We start from the raw sequence: 26,987 nt of genomic DNA, 5'->3' as shown, positions 1-26,987 counted from the left end.
CAAAACAATGAGGCACGGTAGAAATAAGCGCTGCCGGCTCTGTGGATGAGTAGTTCCTTCACTCTTAATATATAATATATAGCCTACACACTCTTGTACCTTTGCCTTTTTGCATTTTCTTTTTCTTTTTCTATTGCTCTGAATGAAATGATCACTGATGCTGATCTGATCACCTTGAAGGGCTGCGCGATCTCGATTTGTATAGGGTGGAGACTCTGGAGACGATGCGCCATGGGTGCACTTTTTTGGGGGGTTGTGACCAAACATGTCAACTCATGCCACATCATCACTTGATGATTGTGGGGCATGATATGACATCATCAGTGGTTATGACATCATCCTTAACGTCGCTCAGTGTTTTCCAGTTGACCCTTGCCCTGCTGCCTGCTGACCTCGGATTGGCTGTTTAGAGCGTAGCCCTCCTGGTCATACCAGGCCCTCAGTCGAAAGGCCTCAGGTATGTCTTGGTTGACCATGACTGTTGAGCTGAGCAAAGCAGAGATCTGCCGCCAAAATCAGACAGACAAAACTCAGCAGCGAACTTACTTGAGTGACATCACTGATGACATCATCACTGATGAGATCACAATTGCACGAGTGACATCACTGATGACATCAGGTAAGGGATGCTGATGATATCACAATGGCTCTGTGAGTGTGAAGGCCTAAAAACTCAAAATATCGCTGTGGCTAGTGCCTTGGCTTGGGTGGATTTCCCCCCATATATTTCAGCCTGTTCTTTCTCTTTCAGTGACAGTTTCTTTGAGGACAGAAGTTTGTGATTTGTAGGCTACAAATCTATCCACAGCCACATCGATTCCCTCGTTGAGCTGAGGCGAGAAGTCAAGGGGTGGCCGCGAGACAAATTGGTCAATGAATGAATTGTCTGTCTGCTTCTGACGTCACTGCCAGCGCACATCATGTGTGGCTGATAACCATTAACAACAAAATTGGTCACCAAAAAACACAACAATAAAGATCAACAGGTGAAATGGGATGTTCTCTGACAGATAATAATATCTTGGACATGACGTGAACTCGGAGTCATCTATTTTTAAATCACGGGTCATGTTTCCATAGCAATTTCAGGGATGTTGCCAAGCAACAGCATCACATACAATGAAGATATGAAATGACATTTCCTTGCAGCAGCCGGCTCACAAGTAAAGTGAATGGGTTCAAACGCATGAGTTGACATCGCATTATTTTGCAGTCTAGTCTAGTCATGTAGGCTATAGGCTTGAAACAGTGATGTAAAAGTTGGCAGCCGCAGGAGTTGAGCGTTTGGGCTACATTATTCATTTTGTTTCGGCAGTGTCTCATTAAGTAAGTTGTAGCTGTAGCTGGTGTGAAAATGCATAGTTAAGTGTGCTTCCATGCTTTCTCAAGCTTTTTATGACCTTTGAAAGTTTTATCCCCGTTAGAAACACTTCTAGCTCTTGATGGAGACGTGGCGACGTGCGCAAAGACGCATAGATAGACTATTCAACTCACTGAGAAACAAAAGACTCCTCGTTGATAGAGCGGGCACACTCTGAATGTGTGTTCAGAACTTCAGAGCATTAACTCTTCAAAAAGAACATGCAAACATACAGCCCGAATATCTTTCTGTTACGCTGTTTCATCGGGTCCCACCCTAGAGCCCCAAACTGAGACGAGTTGGAGCAGCCTACCTTCAATACAGCAGACTCTCCACAGCCCGGAGTGGGTGAGATCGCCCCTCTTGGTTCTGGGCTGCGACTGGCCATCGTCTGTGGTGGCATTGGTGACATTGCAGATGTTCGCCCGCGAATAGAGCCAGTAGTCCGTGCCGATGGCGATGGTCATCAGGCTGAAGGCGGTGAAAGCCCCCACGGTGGCCAGCAGCGTTTGAACCCCGCGCTCACACCAAGCCATGGCGCTTCATACTAGTCCACACACCGGTCCAACACGCGCGCACCGGAGCGCGTCAAGGCGCAGAGGTTCTGGCCATACTGATGGAGATGGAAGTGCGTTCTCACTGCTCCTCTGCTCTCCTCTGCTCTCCTGAAGCTCAAGTATTCAGAGGAAATATCGGCTCACCTGATGATCACAAACAACTGGTTGCTGTGAACACGAGAGGACACCTACTGTGCCCACCCCACTGAGTGCGCACTGGTCTGAAGCGCACAGGAGAGCATGGCAGGGACATCACAACACATAACCACCACTTCACTGTATCTTTTGTCTTAAAAACACTTTCCTCTGTTCCCACACGGACTGTCTCTGCTTGGTTAAAGGTTAAACTCATTGCCAAAGACGACTACGTCAGTGGTTCTAAAAAGAGACCCCACCCTCACCAAATCTAACCAATGGAAGAAAATTAAGGAAACAAAAACAAAACAAAAAAACTCGTATTAAACATTTAGCCTAAATTAAATCGTCACATTTGTGCAATTAAAATGTTTAATTACTTGGGGAAGGAATGGTTAATTAGCTAAACAATGTGTCTCTCTTTTTGTGTGTGTGTGTCTCCTGAATATTGTCAAGCAGGCAGCTGTCAAGGGGGCAGGGAGAGAAGAATGACACAACGGCTTTCTGCACCGCCAATCAATCCCCCGTGGACCAGACCATTAAAAAGGCAATTAGTTGTTTACTGAGTGTGTTGCCATCAAGCACACTGTAAATCACTCTGGCTCATCGGATTTCCCCAGACTGCCACAGGAGAGCAGTGTGCTGTTCCTATCAGAGGAAACCCGAGTAGGCTACCAGTGACAGTCCGAGAGTAATCGTTTATTACAGTTTATTACACACTCGTTATGACATAACAAGGCAGTAGGCTACTTAATTTAGAGTGACTTCTGAACGGACTCCTGCAGAGCAATAGACCCCTAGATGTTCAGATCTAATAGTAAAAGTCAACATAGGGCAGGATACAGCTATAGGAGCAACAGGGACCATTAGCTCCCCAGTGAGGCATCTGATTGGCTGCTTTCCAAGTCCAATCTGGTTGGCGGATTATTTGTGTGTGTGTGTGTGTGTGTGTGTGTGTGTGTGTGTGTGTGTGTGTGTGTCAGTCGACTGTTCAAATCACCTGTTGCTGAGTAGTGTAGTGTCCAACCAAGCACTCTCACACGCACGCACGTGCACGCACGCGCGCGCACACACACACACACACAGTGACTTTGATCAGGCCGGGTGGAAATAATTGCATTTATTCTCCTTATTGGAAAGTGATAGGCTATTATGCATCATCATTATTATTATTATTATTATTATTATTATTATTATTATTATTATTATTATTATTATTATTATTATTATTATTATTATTATTATATGTTTGTGTACTTCAGTCTTTTTCTTCTTTTTGTTTAACCTTTAAACATCCCAGCATTTGTGGCTCTCCATAAGCGTTAGAAACTGGACCATCTTCACATGGTGGAGCCATTCACAGATATTACTGCCTTCACTCATCTGCCCTTTACTTTGTCATTTCCAGGTTTTGCAATAAAGAATCAAGTTTAAACTCTGGGAAAGGCATAGCAGACAGTTCTCTTTTCTAAAGAGTAACTCAGTAACCTTTACTCTGAGTTTAAAATGCTTCACTTTGACTTAAATATATTTGTACAGCAGTAGCAGCCTACTGTTTTCTGCTTTTGTAGAAATAAAAATACTTACTTATAGGGCATTGTAGTAGTATCATTTCCACCATATTGTGATATCAAAAGCAACACTTATTGTAGGAGGTGTAACCAATAACATTAATGAGGGCCCTGGCACTGGAGCACCTAAATGGAATGGAACCATCATTAATGGTATTGTTTACACCTGTTTTACTTCCTGCTTTATCACCTCAAAACGGTTGCTGTGAATGTACAGTACTGTGGCCTATATGCGTGGAATTGGTAGGTTTGAAGGAATAGCAGTCAAACATGGTAACTTACAGGTAAAACAGTTGGACAGGACAGCACAAGACATACTCATGTATAAGTGAGTTAGGACAGTCCTTCAAAGGGTTGTTGTGGTTGTTGTGGTTGTTGTCGTCGTCGTCGTCGTCGTCGTCGTCGTCGTCATGTTTGATGGTGTATGCAGAACAGTTGGTAATAATCTGATGAATCACATCAACTTCTTTGTCTGGCTCTGTTGTAGCTAGTATGTGATGTATTGCAGAGGTGGCTTTATGCCTCCAGTGTAGTGGTTCTTAACGTGGGGTCCGGGGAGGTCCTTGAGGGGTCCCCAGCAAATAGGGTAATCATTTATTTTAACTAGAATTCCAATCATAAGTAACACAATGATAGAATATGATGATGATGACGGTAACGATATGTAACGGAACATAACACAGCTCAAGAATTTCAGACGTGTGTATACTTGTACATCGAGTGACAAAGTATCTTGTATCTTGAATATGACTATTTTGGCCATGGGTTTCAAACAATTTCTGGAATAAAACATTAAAAGTGTGATGACCCTCCCACTCTCTTGGCCCTGTCTTGCAGGAGCCTAGTGTTGGGGTCGTTAGGCTGATTGGGTGCACCTTGGCCTGGTGCACTCATAGGGCTTAGCAAGACCTTCAGTTCAGACCATTCAGTCTCTCTCTCCCTCCTCACGATGCACCTTTTGTTCTGTTAGTTTGTATAATGTTGTTTTGTCTAGTTATTTTCCCTTAGTTTTAATACATTATTGTTTTAACTTTTACTTTGGTGTATTACTCCCCTCATATGTTACAACAGTTTATCTTATGTTATAAATGACACACACAATACATAGCCCTATGGATAAGAGATTCAGATTCAAGATTTTTGAATCTTGAATGTGAATCTCTTATCCATAGGGCTACTTATTGTGTTGCCTATGCCTATCTTATGTAACTCTAGCACCAACCACACCACCCACATTTTCACAACTCTGGTTCCATAAGAGAATTCCCCATTCATTTTCACCATAGACGTTTTGAATAATCTTTAGCCTATAAAGAGCCTGGAACCAAGCCAACCAGCCAGCGACAGAATCACGAGTGACCATCAAACATTTCACTTGGAGCAAAAACATTCTTGGTTGGCTTGGTTCCAGGCTTAAAACTCTTTATACAACGATTTTTCTCAACATCTATGGAGAAAATGAATGGGGAAGTCTCTTGGGAGCTGTGGGAAAAAGTGGGAGGTCACTGTTGAGCTATTCTGAATCACCATTGATGATCTGTGGTGTATTCATTCAGCTAGATCAAAGAGAGAGAGAGAGAGAGAGAGAGAGAGAGAGAGAGTGTGTGTGTGTGTGTGTGTGTGTGTGTGTGTGTGTGTGTGTGTGTGTGTGTGTGTGTGTGTGATAGAGAGAGTGAGAGTGTGTGTGTATGTGTGTGTGTGTGTGTGTGTGTGTGTGTGTGTGTGTGTGTGTGTGTGTGTGTGTGTGAGTGGTGAGAGAGAGAGAGAGAGAGAGGAGAGAGAGAGAGAGGGGGGGGGGGGGGGGTTGTCTGCCTAATAAGTGCAATGTTTCCATTGAAACAATATCCAGTCCATACAAGAGCCTTCAGTATGTCACTAATGACATCAAGGTGGCGCTAAATCCGTTTGATTTGAAAGCATGAAGCCCCGAAGAGAAGGAAGACTAGAGGAAAGCCAAGTGAAAGTCGGCGGTAGAAGAGGGAGAAAAAGAAATAAAGACAAAAAATCCTAATAGAAACATAGCAAGGAGAAGACTGTTGCTACAACCATCGCTAAAACGCGGACAAACCACAGTGCCTTTCTCAAGGAGCCCTCACTGCAGTGTTCTCCTTTTGCGCATGGGCGCTGTCGCAGAGGGTAGTGAGAGGTAGTGATGTCACTGTCTCCTCCCTCCTTCGTCTCTAGGCAACATCTGAACAAAGGCCTCCCCTTTTTCATGAGGATCTCTCTGCCGCCATCGTTACTTTACATGTAATCACGATTACTAAATCGGATTACGATACTTTTCTTATATTTCAAAGCGTAAATAACAGTAGAGTTAGTGTCCGAAATGGAAGTGGATCTCAATGATACCAGCGCCGAGACCAAATCCGCAATACATACTTGGCGTTACCGCCACCATTTTACGTACAAGGCAGATCAAGGGAAAAATATCATCGTGCAGTGTAATCTGTGTTTACCGAAGGTTAATTTGCTGTCTACGTCGAAGACCTCAACATCAAATCTAAAGAAGCATTTAGACGTAAGTTATATCAAATAACTATATTGGTTTTTATAATGACCACTGCCTGCCAGGTTAATGTTTCAAAGAGTCAATGAATGAGTAGCCGACCCCGTGATTAACGTTACAATGTACATTAGCTGCATGCTGATTAGCAACTCGTGGTGTTGGAAGCTCTTTTTGTGCGTCTTTAACTTTAACGTTACTGGATATTATTAGTATTGCACTTAAGAACATCTTCTTGTCTTTTCTCGCCTTTTTCTTGCACAAAAAAGTTTCTAAACCTAACGTTATGTAAACTAGAATCCTCAAAAACAGTGAGTCTCAACCGTTTTCATTTAAATACCCTAATTTAGTAACACATTAAGGCCACATACCATCAGATTTGTGTCTCTCAGACCCAAATCTGAAAATATTGCTATTGTTGTTTATATGGTTTTGTCCAGAATCCAATAGTGTCAAAACGGTCGTTCTTCTGCATTGTCTCATTGTATTCACTATTACTTGTACATGCAATAATTAAGTTGAACAATTCATCAATTTGCTGGGCACCCCCTCAAGGATCCCTGGTGGTCCCCTGGACCACTGCTCTAAATAATAGACCAGCAGTATCCTACTTCAGAAACTATTAACTAATGAGTAAACAAAATCATGTTAGTCTGAATAACAAAACGTGTTTTTATTGTATTTCAGAGAACACATCTGGGCTGTGAGGCCAGGCCTGATGGGGTGAAGAGGGGCAGGAAGAAAGAGGAACACAACGGTGAGGCCAGCAGGAGCTGCCAGCTCAAGCAGCTGAAGGCGGAGATCATTTCAAAATCCATGACACAAACCAAGATAGATGATCTGATCTACAACTTTGTGGTGGAGGACTGCCACTCATTTTATATGCTGGAGCAGCCTGGCTTCAGGAAACTGATCGCCGGCTTAACTGAGGGGCTCAAGTCCATGGACAGAGTCACCTTGTTCACAAAGGTGGACCTGGGCTTCTCCAGCATGCGAGAGGAGCTGATGGCAAAACTTGCCACCGTCCAGTATGTGTGCACCACCGCCGACGTCTGGACAGCCAACAACCGGAGCTTCTTTGGGATGACCTGCCACTGGATCGATGCCAATTCTCTGGAGAGGAAATCTGCTGCTCTGGGCTTCGCTCGCCTCCACGGCAGGCGCACACACGACGCCATCGCCGGACGGATACACGACATCCACGTGAACTACAACATCGAAAGCAAGGTCCAGACCACCGTCACAGATAACGGCAGCCCCTTTGTCGGCGTGTTCAAAGAGTTTGCAGTGGAGAACCAGGACAATGACGACGACATCGGCTTCTATGAGAATGTGGCCACTATACTGGAAGGTGAGCCAGAGCAGGACATGCTCCTCTTCCTGCCAAACGTGCAGCACTGTGCGTCACACACCCTGGATCTGATCGTGACTGAGGACTTCTGGCAGGCCGTGTCACAGGGCTCCATGTGCCAGCTGCATTACAGTACGATGGCCAAGGTGTTCGCCATCTGGAGCAAATCCCACCAGCTGCAAGTTGCGATGGACGCAGCACAAGACATAGCCAAGATGGCGCTGGTTGTTCCCGCTGTGATACGCTGGAACGTGGAGTACTGTGCTGTGCAGAAGATCGTCTCCCTCACGGAGAGAGAGCTGACGGAGCTGTGCGCCCGCCTGGAGGTCACCCGGCTGCAGCAGGAGGAGATGGCCTTCCTGAGAGAATACGTGGCCGTGTTCCACCCGCTCGCTTTTGCGCTGGAGCTCTTCCAGGCTGAGCAGAAGTGTTACCTGGGTCTGGTCATCCCAACCATACTCAGTCTGAAGAACAAGCTGAACGAGCAGAAAGATGGGGCAAAGTATTTCGGCGAGGTCATCAACGCCATTGTAATGGCGATAGACGTGCGCTTCCAAGAGCTCTTTGCCAGCACAGAGGCGAAGATCGCCACGGCGACGACCCCTCAGTTCCGCTTGTGGTGGATGTCCGCGTCGGACAGAGATGAAATGTGCTCGCTGCTGGCGGCGGAGGCGTCCCAAATGGAGCCGTGCCCCGAAGTCGAGGCAAACACCAGTGTGCCTGTCAATGTGTCAACCATCAAATCTGAGGACGACTTCTTTAGCTACGGGCCCGTGAAGCCTGCTGTTCAGATGCAGCAGCGGGGAGTGATGGAGGAGATCCGCAAGTACCTTGAAGGAACGGGGAAGAGTCTGGAGTGCCTGCAGGACTTCCCCAGAGTCAAGCAGCTTTTCCTCAAATACAACACCACCTTGCCCTCCCCGGCCCCCGTCCAGCGCCTCTTCAGTCAGAAAGGAAACCTGGTGACCTCGCAAAGAACCTACCTGACTGACGACTACTTTGAGCGCATTCAGTTGCTGAGATACAACAGCAGCGTGTGCCCTCTTGCTGTGGTCACAGCTGTGGCTGAGTGAATACACTACAGAGATTTTCAGTGACTCTTTTTTTCCTCATCCTTTTAATTGATACAGAATCAAATCGCATTGTGCTCAAATCTGATTGATAGAAGAAAAAAACCTCATTAGCTTACTATTTCAAACAATTGAGCTCAGACGTGTTTTCTATTTACCTAGCCTTTCCTGTTTTGATAGGCATAGAGATATCTCACACCCTGAAATGGCGTACTTGTGTTGTGAAACAGCCAATCGACAATCATGGACAGGACTGAAAAGAACAAAATCACATTTTTATTTTTTAATCTGTGCTTTGTTTTGTTTTTAAGTAGCCACAGGGGTCAATTGATTTTAGGTTGGGCTAGTTTGTTTTTTCTACCATTGTTTAATCTCCTATCTGTATGTTTTATATTGCATAAAAAGAGACAAGGAAAGACAGTTTCTTTGTTTTTCTTCCCTCATGAAAACGGTTTGGAGCCCTAAAGTAATTATTAGATTAGTGATGGAATGGGAGTACACCCCATGACCGCCTGATTTGCATGCAGTGCCGACTACACAGACAGATGACTTACCGTATTACTATTTGAAAGAAGCCTGTGTTTGTCGGGGTGTGTGTGAGGGAGATGGCCGCACCATCACTCTGGTGCTGCTGGGTCCTGAGTGTATTCCTTGCCAATTGCCATGCGCCCAGATGTCAGCGAAGAGCTTTTCTTGTCAGACCGCCGCTGCCTGGAGACCATCGGGAGGCTGTGAGAGCATGCAAACACACACACGCACACCCAGGCTCTGTCTGGACCCAAGGTGTCTAATATGACAGTTAAGAAGATACAAAACCTACTGGTAGAGTGTGAGGTGTAAAGTCGGATGATTGCTATAGAAAATGGATGAACTGCCATATCAAATTATAACATAAGTGCATAACAGTTGAAGCAGTGTTTTTGTTTTGTTTTTATGGTGCAAAGCTGATCAGGGTTGGGGAGCAAAGCATTACATGTTTTCTGTTGTACTCATACAGTCAGCGTCTTTGGGTCATTGAAAAGCGCTATATAAAATACATTAATGATTATTATGTAACGGGATTGGAGTAAACTGATAACAGATAAATTGGGAACTGCAATCTGTTGTGTGGGACAAAAAAAAAGCCACAGTAATCATATTACAGAAAAATAGGTCATCGCATGCTAATGTCTCAATCACAGTGAAAAGGTGGACAAACATTTGAACGTGGTTGCCATAGTGCTTCTGATTGATTGTGGTCGAGTAATTTGCAACAGTTTCACTTCAGATTCTCAACTCATGACTGCTGCTGGGAAACGTGCATTAGTTTACTCTGCTACAGTCTGAAAGCACCTTTCCTAACCCTGGCTGAGGTTGATCCTGATAAGAACTTAGAAAACGCATTTAAATGTTGAAAACATCCTGCTGGGCGTGCTTGCTATAGGACACCATTGTGGGACAGAGTGTTTATGTTTCAGTAGCAACGTCCAGGCGTGTCAAACTCATTTCAGTTCATGTGACATGCAAATTTGGTTCCAAGTGGGCCAAAAATCAATAACATAAATGTCAAAACCTCCAAATTGTATGGTTTCTTTTAGTAAAGAATTACAGGTACATTTTAAAAATTCACATGGGGTTATCTCAGCTACCATCAAACAAATGATCAAATCTACTGTGGAACTGATTTACAATTGATGGCAACTGTGCAATTCTCGATAGTCAAGGGTAATGAGAATAGTTTACCATTTAGTGATGAATGCAGAAAACATGAATAGGCTAGTGAATATTTAACTTGCTTCTGAAACCTGGCACCTCCCATTGGATTGAAGTACTGCTCAGTGCAAATGTCACACTTTGCAAAGGCATCCTGCAGGGCCGGTTTGGACCCTCTGACCCTCTGCATGAGGGCCTGTTATTCCAACTAGACACTTTACACATGCTGATGTCATCGTTTCAAACGGGGGTTTGGTTTCAGCTGCAATTAATAAATTACCACCATACACATTTGGATTTAGTCCTATTCAGCCACTCAATTAAATGAAACAATGTTGAAACTGTAAATTTGGTTTGAAAATGGACACTTAATGTTAAATATGTATCAAGTCAAACTAAAAATTTTAAAATAAATACAAATAAGATGGCACAGGGGCTCATGGGTCAACACTGACACCAAGAAGGGCCCGAGGTACCAAGTCAAGTGGAGTGGAGACTAACTTGCTCATAGGTTTGAATGGGAGTGGGTGTGTTTCCCAGCCCAATGCATGCAGGGATAGGCTCCAGGCTCTCTGAACTGAATAGGATAAGCCAGTAAAGACAAACAATGGATGAATAAATGATGGTATAATCGGAGATTGCCGTTTCAAATTGTAAATGTCTGCCACCTGTTGGACACGGAGGTACACTTCAGATCAGTCGTATCAGGTGGAGTTACTTGAGATAAGGGGTTTAAGTAGGCCAAACCATTACAAGAGTTATCTCAGGGCGCTTTGATCCAAAGTTTTAATGATTTAAGAAAAATCACAGTACAAAGTATGACTTCTTTTCCATACTGCACATATCAACAGTAGGTCCTGCTTGCATCACATTTCCACTGTTACCCACGACCACACACACACTAACACACAGCATCGAGAACAGGATTGTATTTATTAGGCACAACGTGGGTGGAAGATGTACAGTGTGTGTGTGTGTGTGTGTGTGTGTGTGTTGTTACCCTTGACTTGATTCATAACCAGGCCCGGTCTATGCAGTCATGCTTCCTTCCTCAGAAAAATAGCCTAGAATCCCTTTTTCTTATATAAAAGCAGCGTGATGGAAAGAAATACTATGAAGCTACTTTTTAACCCTTAACCAGACAGTATTGTTTCCACTGAGTCTTTGTCAGTTCAGTGACAGGTTCCCATGAGGAGGGAAGCATTAGAAGGCATTCCAGACACGGCCCGTATCTTCTTTCAATATTTTCAAACTCCCTTCTGCCTTTCTGTAAGCTGGAGCGAGGGGTAGGCCACCCATGTGGGGCAGGCGTGTGGTCCCGGGACAGCCCGCCGGTCGGTCACTGCAGCAGGTGCTTGGCGGGGCCGAAGTGACCCAGGTTGTCGCAGGCCGTGAGCCAGCGCTGGACGTTGGCGGGGGCGGAGGCGGCCGGACCGCTCTGCAGCACGCAGCAGTAGCAGGCGATGTCGGCCAGCGAGAGCTCGGGCCCGGCCAGCCAGGTGTCGCGGCCCAGGGCGGCGTTGAGGGCGCGGAGCACGACCGCCCGCTCCTTGGCGCTGCCCTCGGCCAGCTGGAAGAAGGCCATGTCCACCCAGCTGTCCACCAGCGTGGCCAGGGCCGCGTCGCCGGGGTAGGGGGCCAGTAGGCGGAAGAGGAAGCGCGCCACGTTGGCCTCGCCCTCGACGGGGCACATGGTCTGGACGCTGAACTTCATCTGCAGTTTGGGGACTGTGGAACGGGCAGAAGAGAGGGTAAGGCAGGAGACAAGCTTGTGGTTGGTAGACAAGAACACCCTCAGAAAACTTTACAAATGATTGAGTATGGGCAAATTGGGCATAATGACAGTCTAAGTTAGAATGCAAGGACCTGTACTCAAAGGTGACACCGAACACTTGTCATCACAGGTGACCTAAGGAATACTTGATTCATTCTAAAACTTCTGGTTTTCCAGGTCATCCATCATTAACTTAAACAGTAAGGATAAGAATCACCTCCATGGATTGGATACATTATGAAATCAATGGGCTTGCTTGGCTGCAGTAAGAACTAGAGATGCACCGATTGCCATTTTCTTGGCCGGTTCCGATTTCCGATTTTTGAATAGTCTGACTTGCCGATACCGATTTTGGCAGATTCCAATTTTCTTTCTAAGAACATTAATTGACGGGTTTCTTTTTTGTTTTTGTTTTACTTTGCTTTAACTCATTAAGTGCCATAGACGACCTAACTCGTCTTACATAATCCAGCGCTTAAGTGCCAAGGACGGACTAACTCGTCTTACATAAAGATTTTTTTTTTTTGACAGTGGGACATCAATCAACCCCTTTTACATCTTCGAGATAACTATTTGGAGCAAGAGCATGTGTGTAATCTATTTTACCGACCACTAAGTGGCGACAGAGACCGAGAGAAGTCACAGCCACGGGACCCAAAAGCCACAAAAGCAGCCGCCTCCCGCGGAAATAAGCCCGGACACACACACACAGAACGGACAGAGATCCCTTCCCCCCAGAGCCGCGCAGCAACGCGCGAACACACACACACACACACACACACACACACACACACACACACACACACACACACACACACACACACACACACACACACACACCGCGGAAGCAAGCCATTCAAGGAAATGGCGACGCGATTTTACAGTAATCCATTTCAGACTCGTCTTGCCCGACAGGCAAGCAGGCAGGCAGGCACGCAGACAGACAGGCAGGCAGCACAACGCGCTTCTGACACGCCCGCTGAAGCCAGGAGGAAGGAGGAGAAGACACACGGAGGGAGGAGTTTGAATGAGAGGGGTGTTTCCTGTTGTTATGGAGGAAATTACTGTTCAAAACTATTGTTTAGAATGTCTGACGGTCTTACTGATGCCAAAAATGAATGGTTAAAGTGACTGTTTCACAAAAAGCCATTTATCTCTGAATAAATTTCCAGACGCTGAAACCATGCTGTACTCAACGGCTAATATCTACATAACTACTAACTCTGCAAACTAACTCTTTTAGACAGAGAAAGCACACATTCTATTAGTTATTTTTAGATGATTGATGTTCATGAATTCTTAACAGAAAAGAATCCTCGGCTGTTCTAAAATGAGCCAGAATCGTCAAAAACACCCCTGGCACAACTTACCTACAGGAATGAAAACATGGCTGGCATTCAATGTGTTAATAGAAAATTAAGATTCATGTCACATTTCTTATCATTTGCATGAGGTAGGACGATCTCACTCAAAAACATCTCAAAATAAAAGTGTTCCAGGTTACTGGACAGAGCTTTTCTTTTTTGTGTAAATACAATGAATATAAAACAACCAGTATATCCCACAGCTATCATGCATTTACTTTTCCAAAAGAAAAAAGGTGCAACAGAACATGGGCTCCAGATGGAAAGTAGCCTATGGCTAAATCTGTTACAAAGCATCTCTTCCCCTATGGTGTTTAATGTTTTTTTTGTATATGTCCCTGCCAAATAAACTAATAAAATAAAATAAATAAATAAGCGTCAAAATGTTATCCATGGACAAGGAGTTTATAGCCTATATACTGTAGGTCTGGAGCCCAGACCTTCGAAGCCATGCCCACTCTACAGTTGTGGATTTGGCTGTTATTGAGTAGATGAGGAAATTAGTTTGAGTTGACTCAGTTTGAATATCAGAGTTTACACACAGAGTCCGTTTTTTTTAATCCGAAATCCGAAAAAAAAAAAATCTCACACAGAAAACCTTGCACACTGGTCCGATGCGTTTTATTATTATGATCGTCGTTCTATTCGCAATACGAAACAAATAGTCCTCTCCTGTATCCACGTTACAACGTGACTGACAGATAGCAGCAGCAGCAGGCAGCGGTGATGTGGACTGCAGCTGGTCGGGGAAGAGGGGCCGGTGAGGTGAAGCGAGCCGCTCAGACTGGAGTGGACTCCAACGTACCCTGCCCCTCCGCGGCTTATTTTCGACTTGCATGTGTGACAAACTGTAAAATTTCCACAATGAGGAGGACATGCTGGCGTGTGTTTCCTTTTGGCTGCTTGGGGTGTGCGCACATCACGTGAATGCGTGCATCGTGCAGTTGCAGGTAATTAACCAAACAAAAAAAGGGGAAAGCCGACCGGTGCACAGAATCGGCTATGTGGACTGACCGGCGCCGGTCACCGGTCGAGGCCGATCAGCTGAAAATCGGCCATTTCCGGTCACGTGCCGATCGATCGGTGCATCCCTAGTAAGAACAGTAGCAAACACCCCCTGCATCTACAGTACAAGTCCAGATGATTGATGGTTGCAGCACCTACATCACATCCACCAAAATAGCCAAGACCATTCATTTCTCAGTCTGAGTGAGGTCTTCAGTTATTTTCAATTATTATCATTACCATTTGTTGTTGTTGGAATGTGACTAGCTGAAAGGTACTTGAATTATTCCATAATCTTACAACAAACACAAGGCAGTGCACCGCCTCGTCACTTTCACAAGGAACGGTTACATTAAACAAATTAAACACCACATCAACTGTTTTTAAAGGATGATGGAGCAGCATTATATCAAATTGATAATGGCACCGCGGTCGAGGTATAACATGGCTTCTGATTCATCAGCAGTGCAGCAATCGTCCGGCGTGGCACTCCGCCAAGCATCACTGCTCAACGATGCAGACTCTGCATCAGGGCTTCAAACACGGCAACATTTTGGGACATTCGCCTATTTGCCATCTTCCAGATAGTAAGATGAGAAGACAGATGGCCTTCTCTTCTCTGTGTGTGTATTAGTGTAGCGTAGCGTAGTAGAAAAATAGCAGGCTACAGTATCTGCCGGGCACCATCGTGCAGCACCTGGCTACAGTACAGATTTAAGCTACAAACAGGATGTAAGTGACATCTCAGGGCTTGTGGAGACTTGGATTACGCCAAGTGAGCAGTATGGAAGCATTTTTTCCCCTGTTGTCAGGTCGCTATTTCTCTACTACACGCACAGAGAAGAGAATGGAATCTACAGTATCTTCTCCAGGGTTGCCATTCTTTTGTAACGATAGACTTCAAGCACTTTTCAAGGATAAATTATTACAAATGACAGGCCAGTAATTCATTGATGTTCACATATAACAGTCTCATAAGTCCTCTAATGCAAATTTGTTTCCAGTCATGCTTTTACATTGGAATGAATCATGAACACTTAACATAACCTCAAAGCAATCTTGACCAGTAATGACACAGTGCAGCGCGGAGAGTGAGGCTGCAGATAGGACGAAAGTGTATCAAGCTTGGCCCAGCAATTTTGAGATGATGTGAGCGCACAAGGCTCAAACTCAGAGATTCGGGTAGGCTAAAGGACCTCTTTATAAATCCAAGCACTTCAGGCTACTTGATTTTAATTCTTTAAATTCAAGCACTTTCCAGACCCTTGGCAGCCCTGCTTTGCACCTTACTATCATGAAGATGGCAAATAAGTGAATCTCCCAAAATGCTGGCGTGTTGCTTTAAAGGAGAATTTCGTTTTTTTTTAACCTGGACCCATCTCCTGGCATTAATTAAGATCTGACGACTCACCCAGTGATCTCCGCGGCGTTTCTGGCCGTCCTAGCGTTGTTTTGAGATCAATAGCGTCCAAGTCAGTTGTAAAATGGAGCTGATTTGGGGCCAAGTGTGAGCCTGTCTTTACTGCATCTAAATAGCTATTTTTACTCCCGTTTTCGCCAAATATCGTCAGAATCTGATCCCTCAAGAAGCACCACAGTGATATTTCGCCAAAGGCTGTTTCCTGGAGTCCCACAGGGATCAAATTACCTCAAACGTGATCTCAGTCACCAAGTCTCGTGAAGTCCCGCGATACTTTCCTGCTGACTGGCCAAGTACAGGCAGGACGCTTTGCGGTGGTGGTTTTAGCGTAACCTATGTGGGGTTTGGCGTAACCTATGTGGGATTCGAAATAACGAAGGTTATGCCAAACCCCACATAGGTTACGCTAAAACCACCACCGCAAAGCGTCCTGCCTGTACTTGGCCAGTCAGCAGGAAAGTATCGCGGGACTTCACGAGACTTGGTGACTGAGATCACGTTTGAGGTAATTTGATCCCTGTGGGACTCCAGGAAACAGCCTTTGGCGAAATATCACTGTGGTGCTTCTTGAGGGATCAGATTCTGACGATATTTGGCGAAAACGGGAGTAAAAATAGCTATTTAGATGCAGTAAAGACAGGCTCACACTTGGCCCCAAATCAGCTCCATTTTACAACTGACTTGGACGCTATTGATCTCAAAACAACGCTAGGACGGCCAGAAACGCCGCGGAGATCACTGGGTGAGTCGTCAGATCTTAATTAATGCCAGGAGATGGGTCCAGGTTAAAAAAAACCGAAATTCTCCTTTAACTTCTCTTCGATTTCACTTTCAGTCGTCTCATTTCTCTCTCAACTCATTCGTACATTCCTTGTCCTCCCTCCATCCCCCAACCCCTGCTGTTTGTCCTCCTCTGTGCTCGCTGCCTGCGGCCTTACCATCTTTCCATATGAGGGTGAAGCCCAGCTGGAAGCGCTGGCGGACGCAGCTGTCGGCATGGCTGGGACCCAGGCAGGACAGGAGCTGTGCGGGCACATTGGACACGGAGGAGTGGACGTGGACGGTGGAGAGCATCCGGTAGCGCTGACAGAGCAGCCCATGGAGCACCAGCAGGGTCAGGGGAGGCTGCGCCGGGTTGGCGTTGATGACGATGTCGCGAAGAGCGCCGACGTCCTGTGGCAGAGAGAGGGACGGACATACAGTGAGCAAGGATCTGGATCTGGGCTGCGGTACCGAAGTCTTTAGGGATAAATACTAGGGGTGGGACAAAATATTGATAGTGGAATATTATCATGATACTTCCTCTTGCGATACGTTATCGATACACTGGCGCCAAATATCAATATTTTTATTTACATAAAACAAGTTGGTAAGCACTGAAAAGTTGGTTATGCTTGTTAGTTGTTATACACTGAAATGTGTATTTTTGAATTAATTTATGTTTTGTTTTCTGTAAACTTAATTTTCACAGATTGAAAATATTTTAGTGAGGCATAGCTGTATCCTTGCTTTCTTTAAAATTTTAACTCAGAACTGTTCTGCTTTCTGGCAGTGTGGCCTTTTGCCAATTTATGCCTATTTTTATGTCATTGGAATGATAGTCTCTTAAAACAGACTGTCTCATCTACATCCGGCGAATGCAGCTATATACAGTCTGTACGTTACACCCCCAGAACATGCACAAGGAAGTTGGGAAAAAAAACCTTCAGACTGGGAGGAAGTTCGACAAAATCAGACCAATCACGACACGTGTGTCCACGAAAAAAAATTCTGATTGGACTAATGAGCGGAAGACCTGCCTTAAAAAAATTCTGATTGGACTAATGAGCGGAAGACCCGCCTTTCTCCTTCCCATTCCAGTTGGTGCATGATTCTCCCTCACGAAGTACAGATGGTATGGCGGAAGCATTTGAAAATTGCGGAAGCCAACTCGTCTGTTCTAAGAGACTATTGGAATGATGGCACATGTGAACAAGTTGCAGTCTGTGTGTGTGTGTGTGTGTGTGCGCGCACACTAGAGCCAGTTGTGCTTGTTTATCCTGTATCTGTTGCTCCATAACAGTCAGTTTTAATGGGTGTGACGTTGACAACGTTTAGGAAAGACTGCTACTACCAAGTAGATATAACAATAATACAATGAACTGAAAATGTGACAGTGCTTCATCTCCAACATCTTCTCCAACAACAAGGGATAGTAACATCTTGTCCTGTGTATTAATTAATTAATTAATACTGTGCATGGTTCATGCTCAGAGATGTTAGCATTTCTGATTAACGAGCCCACACGTATCTGTGAGGCCATTTACACCTGGCGCTAACATGCGTTTTCTGTGATCAGATTGCAATCAGATTGTGTTTTGTCACTTGAAATGCCAGGTGTAAACACCCCCAAAACGCATTGAAGAAGGATTGCAATCTGATCAGCCAAACCACCTCCGGAGGTGGTCAGGGATGCATTGTGTACATCAGGCCTATTCAACTGGTGGCCCGCGGGCCGGATACGGCCCGGTTGAATTTTCTTTTGGGTGGGGGACAAAGATCTATGACTGGCCCGGGAGAAGCTTTTTTATTATATTTTTCCTTGTTTGTTACATTACAGTGTTTGATTTTCATCATAATCTGGTTTTCCATAATAATAAGTTCAGTGTTTATACCTGTGTTGCTGTCTGTTGTAGTGTAAAACGACTAAAGGGAGAGTAGGTGGTTACATGAAAGTGAGTGAGAAAAGGAGAAGATACTGAATAATGACATCACAACAGTATAATCCTAATGTTAATTTAAAATTAAATATTCTTCTAAATATGGATAAAAGTCCAAAAAACATCAAATTTTCTTCGAAGCTGCCCGCACCCCTATTTAACAATAGTTCCAGCACAGCTGCGAAAATGTGGTGGCGGGTTGTGTCAAGTGTACATATAATGGCTCGGGGAACCTGTCCGGCCCCCGGCCCCTTAGGTTTCTGACAATGTGGCCCCCTGAACAATTTAGTTGAATAGCCCTGGTGTACATATTGAACACAAGTGTAAATGCAATGTGTCCTCTCAATCTGGATACAGCAACTTTATGCGGATTCATTGAGAGGACAACCATTTCTGACATCAGATCGCAATTTGATGGCAGAAAACGCATGTTAACGCCAGGTGTAAATGGCCTCTGTGACTCCAGTTATGCAAGTGCAGCATCATGGCGAGCCGTGGTGCATCTGTCTCCCACCTTGCCCAGTAGTGTGTCGAGGTCTGCGGTGCCTCTGAAGGTTGTGGAGCCGGGGCTGTGAGGGGAGAGGCTGCAGCTGAGGTCCAGGTCGGCGTCTGGGGTGGTCACTGTCTTGGCCAGGCCCTCCACCACCGCCTTCAGCTCATACAGTTTCCGCATGATGTCATCCTGTCGGACCTCCAGGGCTTTGACTGCTGGGTCCACCTCGCCATTCTGGAGACACAAAGAATCGCTCAGTTTGAACGAAACCACAAATGGGTAAAAACAAAGTACTTTTAAAGGCGTTAGCACAGTCCTCGATAGTTTTAAGATTTTTCTGCACAGTTGGTGTCCCTGAAATAGTCCACACAGATAATAACGAGACAGTTTTGAATATCCAGCATATTGGGCATATTCTCAGTTTACTGATCTAGCCTATGGATTGTCCCCAACCCCCCACTTTGCAATACATTAGCGTTATAGATACTTTATAATGCAAGGCATAGAAGGAGGGATGCTGTGACATTGCATCATCCAGCATCCATAAGTAAACCGGTGAATTGGTCTGTGCAGTCCTGACATGCTAAGTTAGCTAAGTTAGCTAGCCTGGCTAAAGGCAGTCCAAGCTAACACGCTGTGTTAGCGTTTTCGCCACTATGTGAGCAAGATGAACTCTGGGTGAAGGCGTGAGGAAGATAATGAATGTGTTGCTAAATTGACCTTGTGATGTGAAATCAGTGAAGTTACCTGAAGCGCATGTTCGGAGGCGCTGCAGCTGCTCCCTTGCTGCGTGTGGATATTTGGTAACCTGTACATGCACGTTGGCAAATCAATCTGTATGTCACCCCCACAGATGGGCTTTACCTGGTACATGGGCATGGTGGCGGACGGCTAGTGCCCTCTGACAGATAATACAACAAAAATAAAAACAATATCCCACTGCTACAGCTGACTTCTGGACTGAACCGTGACAGACAGCAGCAGGCAGCAGCTGCTCAGACAGGAAGGAGGTCGGCCGCGCGTGACGTCACATCCGCTGAAAGTGAAAAGGTTTAATTTAAACTTTTTTTGGTGGTTTTAAACTGCACGTGTAGCTTGATGCATTACATGCATGTATTACATTATTTATCGTTATAATGCAAATGCCCTGAAAGCATTCAGACGATTTCACAAAATGTCACCTTTCTCTCTGCAAGTATCATCCACCACACACTAGAGGGCGCCACAACATCATCATAATGTCACATCGTATCCTGACTGTCCCCAAGCCTAGGCTGTTCGAGGTCAGGGGTCAGATAGCTATGAGAGTAGGGCAGTACTAGGCTATCAGGAGTGTGGGTCCTACTGAACTGGGGGGGGGGGGGGGGGGGGGGGGGGGGGGTTGTCCATCAAATAATTGTATTTATTCAGTCTTACAATCTTTTTGTCTTCTTGCAATGTTCTGTTTTTCAGGAGAGCCCTGTAAGTTAACACACACACACACACACACACACACACACACACACACACACACACACACACACACACACTTCCAGGTGTCAATAGAGCATTCCAGGGCCCTGTTGTTGTCCTGTGCCCGTTGTCCTGTGCCCGGGACAATATTTTTAAAACAGGCCCCTGTGTGTGCGTAGTGTGTGTGTGTGTGTGTGTGTGTGTGTGTGTGTGTGTGTGTGTGTGTGTGTGTGTGTGTGTGTGTGTGTGTGTGTGTGTGTGTGTGTGTGTGTGTGTGTGTGTGTGTGTGTGTGTGTGTGTGTGTGTGTGTGTGTGCGCGCGTGTGCGCGCGTGTGTGTGTGTGTGTGTGTGTGTGTGTGTGTGTGTGTGTGTGTGAATCTATTTACAAAATGTAAAAAATAAAGATCAGAGAAATGGTACTATTTGTACTTTATTTGAGTATTATAGTATTCAGTAGCCTGCAAGCAAGCAGGTTTGGCAAATCAGTGCTCCTAGCTTGCAAGTCAGTCACGATGGTCAAGCCGACAGTCGGCCGTCAGCCATGCTGGCCGTCTGTCACTGTCTAGTATTTGCGGTGTGTCCCACACACTGGGTCCTGCACGTTGGCTCTATAGTCTGCTTTGATGGCAGCTTTTCCAGGCCTGTATGTTCATAGTAGTAACGTACAACCAGGGAGCTGGAATAAAATAGACACATATTTCCACTCAGTCCAACATCCACGCTGAGTTCCCCTTTAATCCACCACTGGTCTACTGCTTGCTAACCAAATGACACTGACTTCCCAACATGGAGTCTGTAGTCTGCAGTGGAGATGCACAGAGGAGCACAGTAGGGTTTGTCAGTCGACGGCTGCTTTCTGTTTTGTGTTCCTTGTGTCTAGTGCCTGACGTCGAAGTGACCAACAGAGATAAGACACATTCAAAATCTGACTGGCCAAGTCCAACTTCCCACAGTCATTCCACTTCCGCCAATCGGAATGAATACATTAATTCAGTCAATTGTAGTGATTCAATCGAGAGAGAGAGAGAGATCTTTGGTCCGAATCAGTCCTGGCACCGCAATCCTACACCTTGATCAGGAAGCACTTTAAGAGGCCGTGACCCAGCCTGATACCAAGCACTTCTCCTTTGACTTGTGGTCACCTTCCTCTCTGTCACCTCCTTGCCTTTGTAATGTTACACACTTGAACCACATCCTCACCACTCCACCGCAGGACAGAAACAGTGAGAGAGAAAGAGAGAGACAAGATATTTAATTAAAATGTACAATTGCGTTTGGTGTTCCGACAGCTTGTTAACCCTGAATAATTCACTGTACGCTGAGGTCCAGGAGCATGGAGAGAGAGAGAGAGAGGGGGGGCTACAGCCAAACTAGCGGCGTTGTTGAGGTAATCGTCAGACTGCGACCTGGGCTAGAAACTGAGACTATAGGGGGTTGTAACCTTACAGTCCACAATAGTTCTCTAAATCATGTAGGAACCGGGGAAACACAGTCTGTCACGCTGGGGTTGTGTGGGGTGAGGTGGTGAGGGGTTGCAGAGCATCCTAGGCGGCCACAGGTCTTACTGGGTCACTGACAGATAAACAGGCAGTGAACAGACAGAAGGCATGGGATGCTTCGCTTACAGTTAATTGCGTATTCAACACAGAAAGTAGATCTGACTCACTTTGATGATTGATGCAACACTTGAGATGATAGTGTGTAAAGCCCGGGAGGCTCTTGATCTTGTCAGGTATAAATTCACAGGTAGGCAAGGGGTGAATCGATCATAATACTGTGGAATATGGGGGTGCAGTGGTGAGAGGGCCTTTAATTAGTCCAAGGCTGAGGTTTGTTTACTTCCGGAAATCGACCATTTTCAAGTTGGTGGCCAAGATGGCTGCCAGGAGCTTAAAATGGCTATATCCCATTCAACCTAGAAAGGTGGTTTTGGTGTCTAACACCTAGGTTTTAGGGCTCAAGGAATGCAATTGAATCAGTGAAATTACCATCAGTTGATTATTTATTGACAAATCCGAGATGGCGCCCCAAGAGGGCCGTCAATTCACTCAAACAACCTTAAAGTGATACTGACATCCAAATTTGACTTTTCCTGTTGATCATCAATGTTACGAATAGGATCATTAGGGTTGGATCATGTCTACCAACTTGAATCATCACGATGTCGAGGGTGAAAATCGACAATGGACGATGGCATCGTCGTTGGCGGGGGCGGGGGGGGGGGGTTGCGGGCACGGCAGCAGCAGTGGAGTAACGGAGCAGTGATGGTTGTTATAGGCTATTACGTTGGTTATTAGATTGTAGGTGTGGCTTTGACTGCAGATTGGTGTCTGTGAGAGTGTGAATAAAACTGTCTGAGAAACAGGAAAAAATAGTGAGTTAATAAAGCACAGCAGTAGATGATGCTTCAGCACGGCTTGATAAATGCGTTGCTTGTTTTCCCCCGCGGTGTGCCAGACATTTATGCAATGAATGCACGCCACACACGGCTCTTATACTAGACATCATAGGATGGTGGAGGCTGAGACCATCGGCTGTGCCTGACATCGTCACCATCACGCCAACCCCAATGATCATAGAGCAAAATGGTAACCCTAAAATCTAATTTAGTGCCAAAGAGGAGATGTCCGCTTCCTACAGTGGCAGCCACCTTGAATTGCCGTTCCCAGCCGGATCCCAGCTGGCTGCTGCCACCGGGTTGCTATACCAAAGAATTCAACTTTGTTATACCATAAGGGACATTTACGATTTAGGAACTAAGGACATCTATAGGCTATGATTTATTAAGAGGTTGAATTGGGTTAAGTTATTATAAGTTACTTTTAAAGGAACAGTTCACCCAAAAATGTACAATTCTGTCATCATCTATTCTACTCACTCTCATGGCAGTTGAAACACAGGTGAACTTTGTCCATATAACACACAAGGAGTTTGCCAGCACAACTTGAGAGAAAACCAGTCACCATTGGCGTCAGTATACAGTACAACGGTTCAAAATCCCAAGCTAAACATCCTGGACTCAATCTTCCAGAATCCTCCTCCACTTCCTCACCTCTGACCTCTGTCCCACTTTCGCCTCATCACATAGCTGCAAATGATCGGATCTGATCACCTACGTACAGTAGCACAGTAGCAGTATATTTAAACACTCAGTTCATCCCTTTGTTGAGAGTTGACCTACCCTGTTGCATACCTTCTTGTGTGCATAGATGACAGACGTGAGTACCTTTGTTGTCTGTTAACTGATGTTGTTTAATGCTAGAATCCTCCTAAAGCCCATGATGGCACACCAATCAAACATTCTACAACAAACATGGACAAACACAGACAAACAGATGTTTCTTTTGTGTGCTATGTCTTAACCTGACACTGCTCACAAACGTCGCATGATCTCATGTGAATCCAGCTGCTATTGCAAGGTTATGACTGTCTGGCCTTGTTTGGAATAGTTTGGAGATTTTTGGTCAGATTCGACGACATGTTCAGTGTTTGTCCGTGTTTAGCCCATTGCACACCTATCAAACATTCTCCAACAACTGACAACAAGAATGTTGGCAGTTGTTGGAGAATGTTGGAGATTGTTTTGTTGAGAATTGGCCGACCCTGCTGCATACCTTCCCTGTGTGCGTACATGACAGAAGTGAGTACCTTTGTTATATGTTGACTGATTTATCCTCCTGTTATGCTGTTTAATGTTTAATGAATCCACCTAAGTTTATGCACCGTGTAACTTATCTGATTATGTAGTGACTGGTGTTTCCTATCGTTTAAGTATTTGACTCCTCTCTCCCTGCAGTAATGTGTCCACTATGTTGGGCTGGTTTGAGGTGATATTGATTGTTATAGTATTTCCTTGTTTTAGCACTACACACACCTCTGTACATCCACCTAACATTTCATGCACCCTTGCAAATAAATTGTTGGAACAGATTCAGGGATCCTGTGTTTTAATGTGCAGCACATAAGATGTTCAGTGAGCCCACATCATCATCACCATCATCTCCTTAGCCTTTTCAACAACTGAAGTCAATGGTGATGTTTTTTTACACTCCAATCTCCATCCCGTCACAGTCTTTGGTAGACTTTTTCCATTCCCAACCGAACCCAACCAGACGGTGCGCCTCCATTTTCCAGCCAGTCAAAGTGAGGCCTGGACAGCTCCGGCCCTCTTATCTGATGGTGCCTCCTCAAGTCATTTGGAAAAGTCAAGTGCCTGTCTACCCCTCCGCGACAGCCATTACTCAGTCTGAGGGAGTGTCAGCACAGGCAGCACCTGCTCGGGGCTTTAGGTGGGGTGTGGCGCCAAACGCTGGCGTCAAATTGCAAAGTGGCATTAAGCCGTTTAATAGACGCAGCTCAATGTACAGTATACTATATGTGGAAAGCTATCCATTATCATACACCCAAACAAGAGGCTCAGGCCACGGTGCAAATTGATTTGGAGGATGCACGAACACCCTGCAGCGTATCAATAGGTATGGCCACTGATATGTGCATAGCCTTCATCATTCTTTAATGAAGGCCAGCCCGACACAGACATCATAAGCAGAGGCGCAGGACTGATGCTTGTTGGGGAACAGAGGCAGTGCTGTCAGGCCCTGCATTATGAATAGAGTTCCTGCGCAGAGCTCACATAGCCCATTCAGGCATCCTAACACGCCAGTTAAATCTTTTACGATGTTCCTCCCTGTTCAGACTATCAGGTGGCACATCGCTGATCCCTCGGGGGCCCCCCAAAAGATGGCGAATCCAAATATGATCAGCGTTTGTGGTCCCCGAGGGTGCTGTGAGAACGCTCGAAATCGGAATGGTTTAGCCTCCCCGTTTCCCGCGTCGTCGTCCCCCCCCGCCACATCGATTATCATCTGAAAAAGATTGGGCGCGCATTAAAGTTTCACACAGACTTAATAAGTAAGGTGAGCTTGACGCTCCTTTCTTGGTAGGAGTTTCTTCGTGACAATGAAGCGAGGGCATCAATTATTGAAGTGCCAAGAGACAAGCAGAGTAGGCATATGTGTCCATCCTAGAAGGCATAATCCAGTCCTGTGACGTGCTCATATTGGTCAAGGTTTTTGTTATAAGAGGCAAGAAAAATGGACAGGAAGTTCTCCTCCAAAAAAGTAATGGGCTATGAGCGGAAAAGGAAAGGCTGATTTCTATTCATGTGTTGTCCATGCTGTATTGCTGTATGGTATTGCTGCGAATTACTTTATGGACACTTTGCAGCACCTCCACGATTTGGTATGTTACACTGAATACCAAGTTAAAGGGATAGTTCACATTTTTTTAAAGTCTAGCCCTATTGGCTACTTAGCAATGATGGTGTTGATTGGTATAGTTTTTTTCTCAGCACAATCCATGCTGTTCCTGTAGCTCTGGAAGGTTGGGGGGAAATTAATGCAAGCCAAGGTCAATGGGGTCATGGTCCTGTATGACTGAAGCTGACTGAAATGTACTTTGTGCAGTGCACTGTGTGTGTGTGTGTGTGTGTGTGTGTGTGTGTGTGTGTGTGTGTGTGTGTGTGTGTGTGTGTGTGTGCGTGTGTGTGTGTGTGTGTGTGTGTGTGTGTGTGTGCGTGCACTGTGGATGAAATGTTAGCAAGCCTCAGTCAGCTTGTGCATACAGGAGCGTGAACCCATTGACCTTGCATTCATTTTTGCCCAACTTTCCAGAGCTACTATGAGGAATATGATGGGTTGTGCTGAGAAAGAACTCTACCAATCAACATCATCCCTGGTAAGTAGCAAATAGGGCTAAAGTTTAAAAATTGTGAACTATCCCTTTAAGTTATCCTTTATTGTCCCCATGGGGAAATTCATCCTCTGCATTTGACCCATCCTCTACTAGGAACCTTCCTAGAACTAGGAGCAGTGGACAGCCACAGTGCAGCGCCCGGGGACCAACTCAAGTTTGATTGCCAGTGCCTCAGGGCACTGACAGGACTATTAACCCTAACATACACGCCTTTGATGTGGGAGGAAACTGGAGCACCCGGAGGAAACCCACACGGACACGGGGAGAACATGCAAACTATATACAGAAAGGACTTCGGATGGACCAGAGATTGAACCTGAGACATTCTTGCTGTGAGGCTACAGTGCTAACCACTGAGCCACTGTGCCGTTAAGTTTGTTTAACAACAGAAACATCTCTTTTGAACATGACAAATATTTTGTTATTGGAAACATTTATTTTTCACAACGGCAATGGTTTATCAACATGACATGTCAACAAGCAACCGCATTTTTATTTTATTTTTTACATTTAACAATACTTAGAATACAAAAGTGTGTCATTAATAGTCTAGTTATTTTCATTTCATGGAAAATTGCAACCATCATGGCAAACCTCTCATTACCTCAGATTTTTTTTTTTGCAATGCAAGTCTACGTCTACGACATCATTTTCCACATGACTTGAATTCACCCTACAACTAGTCAAAATGATGTAGACAGTATAGGCACCGCATCTAATGAGGCCCTGTTTGTATCTATAGGCCTACTGTGACACTGACATTGAGTCACACATTTTAGCCTCT

The 26,987-nt window shown here is 45.2% G+C and overlaps 2 protein-coding genes across 3 annotated transcripts; one reads left to right on the top strand and one right to left on the bottom strand.

Annotated features, from left to right (window-relative positions):
• Positions 1-5,931: 5,931 nt before the first annotated feature.
• On the top strand, positions 5,932-8,940 carry LOC310788083 (uncharacterized protein). The gene is made up of 2 exons (XM_083649577.1): positions 5,932-6,144; positions 6,817-8,940. The coding sequence occupies exons 1-2, from the start codon at positions 5,953-5,955 to the stop codon at positions 8,551-8,553; spliced, it is 1,929 nt and encodes a 642-aa protein (XP_083505703.1). The 5' UTR covers positions 5,932-5,952; the 3' UTR covers positions 8,554-8,940.
• A 2,076-nt stretch (positions 8,941-11,016) lies between these two features.
• LOC310788086 (aminoacyl tRNA synthase complex-interacting multifunctional protein 2-like) lies at positions 11,017-19,988 on the bottom strand. 2 transcript variants are annotated; one of them, XM_083649586.1, is made up of 4 exons: positions 19,745-19,988; positions 19,019-19,231; positions 16,744-16,978; positions 11,017-11,970 (listed from the first exon to the last, which is right to left on the bottom strand). In XM_083649586.1, exons 1-4 carry the CDS (start codon positions 19,874-19,876, stop codon positions 11,582-11,584), a joined length of 969 nt encoding a protein of 322 aa, XP_083505712.1. In that variant the 5' UTR covers positions 19,877-19,988; the 3' UTR covers positions 11,017-11,581. The 2 variants fall into 2 exon arrangements, with proteins under 2 accessions (XP_083505712.1, XP_083505713.1); XM_083649587.1 differs by having other exon boundaries at positions 19,862-19,975.
• Between the last annotated feature and the right edge of the window lie 6,999 nt (positions 19,989-26,987).

Source organism: Poromitra crassiceps, assembly GCF_964638095.1.
Source record: "Poromitra crassiceps genome assembly, chromosome: 13".
Taxonomy (NCBI): domain Eukaryota; kingdom Metazoa; phylum Chordata; class Actinopteri; order Beryciformes; family Melamphaidae; genus Poromitra; species Poromitra crassiceps.
The sequence above is the reverse complement of the archived record's forward strand: the minus strand, read 5'-3'. Positions and strand labels throughout refer to the sequence as shown.

Bases quoted from the DNA above. Each gene is read 5' to 3' on its own strand.
- LOC310788086 (XM_083649586.1), bottom strand. From the start codon at position 19,876: ATGCCCATGTACCAGGTAAAGCCCATCTGTGGGGGTGACATACAGATT. The intron at 19,232-19,744 runs GTAACTTCACTG...TTGTGTCTCCAG, and splicing joins CCTCCGAACATGCGCTTCAG to AATGGCGAGGTGGACCCAGC. The intron at 16,979-19,018 runs GTGGGAGACAGA...TCTCTGCCACAG, and splicing joins TCGACACACTACTGGGCAAG to GACGTCGGCGCTCTTCGCGA.
- LOC310788083 (XM_083649577.1), top strand. From the start codon at position 5,953: ATGGAAGTGGATCTCAATGATACCAGCGCCGAGACCAAATCCGCAATA. The intron at 6,145-6,816 runs GTAAGTTATATC...ATTGTATTTCAG, and splicing joins ATCTAAAGAAGCATTTAGAC to AGAACACATCTGGGCTGTGA.